Source organism: Colossoma macropomum, unplaced genomic scaffold, assembly GCF_904425465.1.
Source record: "Colossoma macropomum unplaced genomic scaffold, Colossoma_macropomum, whole genome shotgun sequence".
In the NCBI taxonomy this organism is placed as follows: domain Eukaryota; kingdom Metazoa; phylum Chordata; class Actinopteri; order Characiformes; family Serrasalmidae; genus Colossoma; species Colossoma macropomum.
In genome coordinates this window covers 246,864-256,184 of record NW_023495870.1, presented here as the reverse complement: position 1 = coordinate 256,184, position 9,321 = coordinate 246,864, and the positions used below count along the sequence as shown (strand labels likewise).

Here is a 9,321-nt window from a genome sequence, read left to right as displayed (position 1 = left end):
GATAAGGATATGAGAAAAGCGGATGAGTGGGCAAAAAGGAGAAGTGAGAGTTCTTGTGTAAAAATGTGTATGACTCACGGGTGTGTATGAGTGTCTCTATTATAGCAATGACAATTCTGAGGGATCACAACTGAGATCAGAGCTCGAGCACAAATCCTCTTTGCAGCCATGGCCTCATTTGTGTTGTACCTCTTTTTTTCCCTTGTTCTGCCCATCGGCTTCATCTCTGCCCTGTCCAGACCGTGTCACCACTGACACGCTCCATAATGAATGTTAGGACCCTCTTGTCTGATGCTTGTGCACTACACTGCTGCCCATTATTTTAAATGAGGGCCAAATGAAGTTGGTCTACGGTAACGAGGCCTCCTGGGCTGTATGCAAACCACTGTGCCGTCCTTAAGGGGAAAGATGCGGCTTTTAACAAGAGAGACAATGAGTTCTGCACTCTTCTGCTCTTTACACTGGCATTTAAGGCAGCAGCAGTAGTCAGAGCAGCATCCGGACACACACAGAAAGAGAGAACTATAACTTTAACTAGGCCATTAAAGAAAAGCTGCAGCTTGTTTCAAACTAATCTTAACCTGCTTCTTCTGTAGCACATGGTCGAATATCATAGTCAAGTACTTTGATGTTCTTCCCTGTAAATAAACAGAAAACCAATTGCCTCAAAACATATATGACTTATAACACATATTAAACAAATATGAGGACAAGGGCACTCTTTTACTTAAAAAACAGACTACTTACATGACATATGACTGAAAAATACATTCTTCTATATTGTAGTTCTTTTTAAGCATCTGTGTACACTTCAGTCATCATTGACACTTTGCCTTGTGCATACATGGTTATGGTTGTGTCAACATGGTTGTGTTAACACAATCTGTTGTGGGCGATTCTGACAACAGCCTTAAAGGACCTATCAAATTTAACGAGAATAACACCTTGCATGGCCTAGAATCGCAATGTGTGCGTAGGCTGCCGGAAGACACCAAAGACATAAATTCAAATTGGAAACTGAATCCTTGTTACCTACCTAACCCCACCATATATGACCTTATAGGTTACGCCCCTTCAGTGATCACTGGAAGGTTGTAAGGTTGAGTCAACAAAGGTCAAAGGGCATCAGTTCCACATAGGAAAAAGAAAAGGAAACATCATGTTTTCATCATCTAACGATGTGGGCGCTTGTCTCTTCCACTCTTACTTTTTTTTTTCTGAGACATCATTAAACTCTGTGACGTCAAAACAGATTCCCATCTTTCCTCTGATTCCTCACTCTATTTTAAGACTCCAGCCAAACAGGACATCTAGAGACGTGTGACACACGGCCTTTCATCGTTTCTCCATCTCTTTACACCTTCTGACAGAGGAAGGCTGTGTATATAAGCCCCTGCAAACATAAGTTCCAGCACATTCTTTCCAGCACCTTTGGCAGATGCGTTCTACAGACATACTTTGAAACACACCTGAAGGTTAAACTAGCTGTGAAGTTTTATACCATTGCAGGTGATCCAAAAACATCCAGTCATTAGAGGGACACAACAGCAACTGGAGCAGAAGCCGTACCTGCCAACGTATTGCATGGAAGAACTGCAGACTCCACAGACCAAAGCCTTGGGTTCTTTTCCAACATCACTCTCTGGAGGCAGCGTGCTGCAGTGAAGCAGCAAATATTATCAAGGACCAGTAACTCTACAAAGGTAAGAAAGATATATGTTCATAAATAACATATGCAACTAACAGTGAAAAGCTATAAAATAATAGGAGGTCCACTGACTGTGGTACCCCTCTTGAAGTACTGAGGAAGAATACCTCTAACATTTCTAATTTTTTTTTGGCATAGATTTGGCAAGGATATATCAGATTTTTCTTGGGAAAAATCTGTAAGTGCACTACATATGCAAAGGTCATTTTAATCATCAATGAAAGAGCAATAAAATTCTTCTGACTTATCTAATTCTATCGCATGATAAATAGATTAGTACCAAACTGCAATATGTACTCAGTCATATTTACATAAATCTGCAATGATGTAACGTAGTTGGATTTATAATTGACCATTGCAGGTCCATTAATCGTAACTAGAATTTTAATTTGAAAACAGATGACATTTATGAGGTTTTAAACTCTGATGATCTTGGATTAATCTTTGAGATGACACTATTATTTGATTTCTGTATCATTTAAATGAACTGTATGGATTATCTGTGTGTGACCATTTGCTGCAGATGGTGGCTCTAACCCTGTCTACTCGTCCCACACTGTTGCTCACTGTTCTAATGAGTATAATCTTGGTGACTTCTGCCTTCCCCCAACCCCACCTTCAACCACTGCCGAGGTAAGTGCACTCTGCTCTGCTTTGATGCCTTCAGAACATATTTCTGTGAAAAAAGAAACAGAAGAAACAAAAGCATAAACTCTTTTACCTGTATACAGAAACTCCCCTCTGGTTGGTCAAGACGATTCCAAACAGGAACAATGGGAGGTCCTCTATCCTTCCATCTCACTCCGCGACTGGAGCATCCAGATGTTGTCTGCCCCAGACTTTGGTGAAGCCAAGCCCAGGACCGGGCAGCTGAGTGTGAATGAGTGGATCCCCCTGAGCCAGTCACAGGTGGAAGAGAACCTGGAGAAGGGATGGCCAGCTGACTGGCCCCAAAGAACGGGCAACCAGGAAAAGAGAAACATTGTGGTAGCAGATGATGCAGCGTTCAGGGAGAAAAGTAAGCTTCTTACAGCCATGGAGAGACAGAAATGGCTGAATTCCTACATGCAGAAACTGCTGGTTGTTAACTCGAAATGAATGAATAGTGTGCTCAAGGATGTACATTATGTGTATAAATAATGTTGAATGTTAGCTGTGTGACATCTCTGTTGACTGTTGAAAAAAGACCTTTATAAAAATGTTGTAAAAGAGAAAAAATCTTTATATTTTATGGTAAGATGTTCATTTGTGGTGTCAGGTTACAAATAGATTAAAATGTGCAGAAGAATGCATGATAAGTTAATCTGTCTGGTTTTATTTTTTTTTTCTTTAAAAAAATCCAGCCATTTCAACATTAAAATTCACACACATGGTCTGACAGCATTTGTTCACAACAGTGTCAAATACAGAAACACAAACCATACAGTCTTTTTTTCCAATTTCTTGGACAGAATTTAAGGAAAATAGCGAGAATGGCTTCTTGTCAAAGTAGGTGGTTCAGAATGATTTATTTGTTCTTCATTTTCTAATGCAGGCTGTCTATCTCCCTCTGGTGGCGTGGCCTTCACCTCCTGTTTTCAACTCTCTTTAAGTGAATTGGTCAGAGAGTGAAAAAATATACTTATTGTGCTAAAGCCATTTTAGCATGTACGTGTGCTTTAAATGATTTTTAACAAACATATGGATGGAAATTAAATGAGGCCACAGCCATACTATCCACCTGACCTCATTCCCAGAGCTAGAAAGCGACTAATCCATTGAATGTTCTGTTGAGGCCTTAGGTCATGTTCTACTATAAATATCTCATCTTGTGTGATAGTGAGAGGTAGACTTTAAGTGTTTCATTTGTTCTTATACACTTATATCTATGTCAGATTTTTAGACGTAACAGTAGATTGTTAGCTTTGCTCAACATGAGAGGTCCACTTCTCATAAAAGCTATTAGGATTTTTTTTCTTTTCATAATATATTTTGAATATTTTGGACAATGATGAGCTGAGGAGGATGAGGTTAAGAACACAGATGAAGTGGAAGTGTTGCAGATGTCTCCTCAGTACAGGTCTCTAAAACAAGGAGGAGTCTACCTATCAGCCAAAGCCCATGACGGCATAATAATCTTCACCGTACCCTCCCTTCTGGATGCTGGTCCTGTTGGGTGAGTTTGTGGGATTGTGTCCATGTGTAAATGTCTAAACAAATGTATTATGAATGTAATTGAAATTATGGAAATGTTGGTGTGACTCTGGGAACATTACAGCTGCATATTTGTTGGATCAACTTCTTACCATGTGATCATAAGTGTCAAAACAAGCTTCAGATGTCATTAAAATGCATTTAATAATAACTTTTAAAATGTCACAGTTGAAGGGTATTGATAAAGAATTGTAAAATAAAAAAGAAATAATAACAATAATAATACTAATAATAATAATTAACCTTTTTGCACCGACAGTTTTTTTAGGATTTGATGTAATAAGTTTACAGATTTCTCTCAGATAGCCTTAATTTTCCATTCATGTCTTATTTTTTGTCTCTCACAACCACATACAAAAACATAAAGTTCGTAACACATTTACACAGTAAAATCCCAGTGTACTTTCAATACAACTGTGAACTGTGAACACTGCAAGAATTATTTCAAGTCTCAATACTGAGGATTTTACTGTATAACCTTAATATGGAAACAAAACCATTATGAATATCTGCTGAATGCATTAGATTCTCACAGCTTCAGATGAAAACTATAAACTATTCATAATCTCTTAAAATAAACAGTTACACATACAACCATTATGGGGTGCCATACTGAACCATTTTGGTGTCAGGGATCACCCTCTCAGAATTAAAACTGAATTAAAACAAATATATATATATATATATATATATATATATATATATATATATATATATATATATAAAATTGACAAATTCTTGGCACTTTGGATGCATTATTGACCATTTTCTGGCCCTTTGGATGCTTACTCTCTTGCAATAGCATACCTATGGTCATATGGGACCCAGTGCAGAAGGACCCCCATAAGAAAATTATTTTCAATGTATTAAAAAATGACTGTATAATTTTCTTTTGCTATTGTTCTGTTTCAAACAAGTTGGCACTCTACCCACTAAGTGTTCCCACTAGCATGTTAACCTAAATGTTTATGTTAGACTATCTGTAATTTTAAATAATAACCCTGTTGTAGGTTGTGAAGGATCTGTTGTAAGGCCACTACCATGGATGAGATGCATTATGAAAAAAAGGGAGTTGAATAGACATCAGGACTTCCTGTGTAGTGTTACTGAAAGCTAACTAGTGAGGTAAGTTGTTAAAAATTGGATATGTCTCTGAGTCATGGGTAAACAATTGTGTCAGTACCAATATGAGGGGCACCCCCAATGCCCCCAATAGTTATGACACTGCTCTGTTGTTGGATGAAGTTCAGAATTAGTTTTATGTTGGTAAAGATGGCCAACAACCACTGTATAGCCTCCAGGAATTACATCAAAAGTGCAGAATAGGATAGATAGCTCCATAAAGAATTATCCAAGAAGTGTTTCCATTTCTCCCAATGCTTAATAATTCTTTAAATATTAAAGTTATCATTATGATGACATGGCTCCTCACATCCACACACTTTGAAGAACTGTTAGTCATAACTGAGGAGCTAAAAAACCTACCATCCTTAAATAGTTGTGTCTGGAACCCCACAAACTCCTCTAGATCTTTTTTAAGAGTTTATGTTAACGTGTCTTCATAGCTGATGCTTTTGTAATAGCTGTATATCCAGACAGGCCATGACATATTTGCTCTTCTCATTCGATTCTCTGTCCAATATTAATGCTTCTGGAGTCTTATCAAAAATTCATCCTACATGTAACATGATTAAAACAACTGATTGAAAATTCTGGATTCACCTACAAATTTCAAGGATTCACTTTCATTTGGCTGTGACTTGCCACTGAGCATTAACTTTACAACAGAAAGATAAAAATACTCTTAAAAAAGGAATCTTAGTTTTGAACATCAAGCTAATCTAGTCCAAAGGAGTCAGGAATATTCCTTAGCTATTCCCTGAACTAGAATAGTCAATAATGGTTTATTTCATCCCGGCTAAAGACCAAGTCATAGTCAGTCTAAGATGTCCAGATGATGTATAATGTCTATGTCAGCTTTGGTCACGTGTCAATGACCTCACAGGGTGGTGATGGCTCTTCTGGCAGGCTCGTAGTAGCGTTTGGCAGAGTTTGGTTATGCGGAACTGAGTTCTGCTGGATCTCCATAGCAATGCCTGCAGGATCTTGTGGTGGGAACTCCTTCACCTGTCGCCGGTACTCCAGGAATGTGCAGGCCTTTGTGGCTATGGCCACTACATTCTTGCCAATAAAGATTGTGGAGACACGACTGTCCTGGAACAGTACCATGTTGACCCCACGGATGAGAATGGTGACAACGTTAATGGTGACAAGGCTGAGCACAGGGTACAGCATCATTTTCTGCGGGGACACATGCTCACCCTGCACACTGATCTCGCTCAGAGATACACATGGTAGAATCAGCAGCAGGATGTAACAGTAGAAAAACATTAGCCCTTCAGCCCAGATGGGCAGCCCAGTTCGCAGTGGCTCCCACAGGTTGGCCTGGATGTCTAGCACATCTAAAAGGTCCAGCGCCACCCAGAACAATCGACCACGCATGTCTTCCTTCTTACGGAAGGTTCTAACATACTCCATGCTGTCCAGGGCAACCAGGACAAGATACAGCCCTGGAACACAAACTGAAAGTAACAGAGTCAAAGCTTTTCGAGCTACAGTTTCCAGGTTCTTGCGGTCAGCCTTGTAGTTCTGGAACACAAAATAGAGCTTGATTTCCAGAACGAAGATGTAAAGGAACCAGAGGATCATGGCATAGCCACGCTTTGCAGTCCTAACCTCAGCCCCCACCCACACAGCAACGTAGCGGAGAACTATGAGGAAGCAGATGTCCCCCACCAGGACAATGATGCAAACACCGATCTTCCGTGGACCCTGGTTCTGCTCCACCAAGTAAGCATCCATGAAAGCCATGCTGGTCATTATGACGATGGTGGTTAGACACACGTGCCGCTTGTCAGGGGGTGGCAAAACCATGATGAGGGTTCCTCTGCTCTCACTTCACAATCTGTTAAGTTACCCAATTAAAAAAAGAATAATAAACAGGATTTGTACTCCTGTTAAAGCCCAGAGGTAACTAGAGGATTATTTAATGTTCAACCAAGTTTAATTATCCATTGATGATGGTGCAAGTATGTACATACCCTAACCACTATGAAAAGTGGATAAATCTTGTTGATGCAACGCTAACCTTGTGCACTTTCAGCGGAGTTCCATGGAGTCGGGTGTGTCGCCTTACTCCTTCAGTGTTTTCACAGTTTCATGCAGCTCTGAGCCTCCATGGCTGAGCCTTTCACATCAGTCAGCACCTCTGAGGTGGTGCAATGGAATATCTGCACACATGTATCTTCAACTGAGGCAAACTGCAACATCTGCCTGAACCTCATCTGACAAACATAGACCCACTCATCTGTGTCAGCTGGCCCAGATAAACAGCATGGCTGAGCTGGCAGGCCTCAGGGTCACACTTGCACAGTTAGACTTAACAGTGAGCAAGTGCAGCTTGCAATGTATGCTAAAATAGCTCGGTTCAGCTCTCTGCTACTGATCCTAGCTGAGAACTGTAAGTCCTGTAAGTGATGATGCTTGGATAGGAAGCCACAGGTTGTCCTTTCGATTTGCTGGTTGACAGAGTCTGTGAATAAGAAAAGGAGAAATTAGTCAGATGCACTGAGCCCAGAGTATTCGAAATACCTTGTTCTACTAGGTGCACTTTCAGCACAAAACAATAGGGGTCACTAGTGTAATGTGGTTCTATCAGCACGGCAGAATACACATTTTCATAGCCCCTTCAAATAGTTTTTACCCCATATCTCTTAAGCTTACTTGAATCTTGCCCTTTAGGAATGGTGATAAATAAACCAAGTTGCCATATGAAAGTTTTTTTTAGCCTTCTAAAAAGTCATATGAGCATGCCTTGCATAAAAGTGCATTATATCACCTGATTTCTACAATTTACAAATTAAGGTAATTTACACCTAACTACTCTAATGTTACAACTACTCTAATAATACAATTTAAAAATGAACACTGTAATAGTTCAAATTCCTTACCAAGCCTCACTGGCTAGTCTGTGCTTCAGGGGTAGATTCCTAATGCTGCAGTGCATGCACTAAGAAATGATAGAGTCTGGTACAGGAATATCTCTACCTAATGCTGTCCCCAGGCTCGGAACTGGTGGCTTCCATAGCAACCACTTCTATTAAGAAGGCGATAATAAGTGATGATGAGCCCAAAGCAGTGGGGGACCCTCGGATTTCTGGGAGGTGTGAGATTATTTGCTGAGTGTGAGACTGAGGCTGTGCACTGACTATAATTGCTATGTGAGAGGTGGCACGGAGAGAAAGACAATGACCATTATTTAGTGCAGAATGGAGTTTAAGCCCTCAGGTGCCCAGGATAGGTGCAGTTTTGTCACTAAAATGAATTTGTTTCACAAACTGTATGCAAAGTAACTGGTTCAAGAATGTAAACATTTCCTACAAGTACATGCCATGTGAAGGCACACATAACCCAAGTTCCATAGCAAGCTTATTGTATTTTGCCAGTGTTTTCTAAATCTTATGCAGGTTAAGTAACCACTGGATTCTAGATTCTGGATTCAGTTGAAGTTAGGGCCAACTACTTGATTTAACTCGACTACTTAAAAAAAATAATAATTAAAATGTACCTTCTCGGTCATTTGGGAATTATTGGTTGGAAATGTGCATGATGATAATGCATATTTTAAAATATAAAGCAGGACCTAATGGACACATTTATATGTGTTTCTTGACACATTGTGTTTATATATGCCAGAGTAGTGTATGTAGTGTGTGCATATACATACATATACAGAAGAGTGTATACACCTGTTCATGCAGCATATTTCAAGGGTATTACTAGGGAGTTTGTTCCTTTGCTGCAATAACAGCATCTACTTTTTTCTGGGAAGGCTTTATACGATATGCTAGTACACTGCATTGAGGATTTGACTGCATTCAGCTACAAGAGGATTAATGAGGTCAGGTACAGATGTTTGAACCCAAAGTTATTGGATGGTGCTGAATCACTCCAGAGAATGCAGTTCCACTGCTCTCACAGGAATGTGTGACATTTGACTCATGTGTGGATGTGTCAGTAATGGGTGTATCAGCAGGCGAGCCTCTCAGCAAGGCCACCTAAGGTGCACCCAAGTCATATACAAATTTGCAAGATTCCCGGGTGCTTATCTTCTGTTACCTGAAAGATAGCAATGCGATCCAGGGCTGATTGGAAAGGATATGTCACACTCTACTGGCCTGTGGAGTTTGGCTTCATCATGGATTTTTAAAGTCGCTTGTTGCAAAGCATTCCCTGGTAAACATGAGCAAAATAGGCTGTAAAAAAAACATTCTTTATTGCTTATCCTTTTTAATTTGATGAAAAATCTAACCTTTATTTGAAAGACAATGAAAAAAAATCTTATTAGGAAATAAATATTT

General features: G+C 39.7%; 2 protein-coding genes across 2 annotated transcripts; one reads left to right on the top strand and one right to left on the bottom strand.

The window, feature by feature from the left end:
• Positions 1 to 1,441: 1,441 nt before the first annotated feature.
• pth2 (parathyroid hormone 2) lies at positions 1,442 to 2,961 on the top strand. The gene is made up of 3 exons (XM_036563719.1): positions 1,442 to 1,703; positions 2,232 to 2,341; positions 2,440 to 2,961. The coding sequence occupies exons 2-3, from the start codon at positions 2,232 to 2,234 to the stop codon at positions 2,804 to 2,806; spliced, it is 477 nt and encodes a 158-aa protein (XP_036419612.1). The 5' UTR covers positions 1,442 to 1,703; the 3' UTR covers positions 2,807 to 2,961.
• Positions 2,962 to 5,884: 2,923 nt separating this feature from the next.
• Positions 5,885 to 6,835, bottom strand: tmem121aa (transmembrane protein 121Aa). Its single transcript, XM_036563718.1, has one exon. The coding sequence runs from the start codon at positions 6,833 to 6,835 to the stop codon at positions 5,885 to 5,887; it is 951 nt and encodes a 316-aa protein (XP_036419611.1).
• Between the last annotated feature and the right edge of the window lie 2,486 nt (positions 6,836 to 9,321).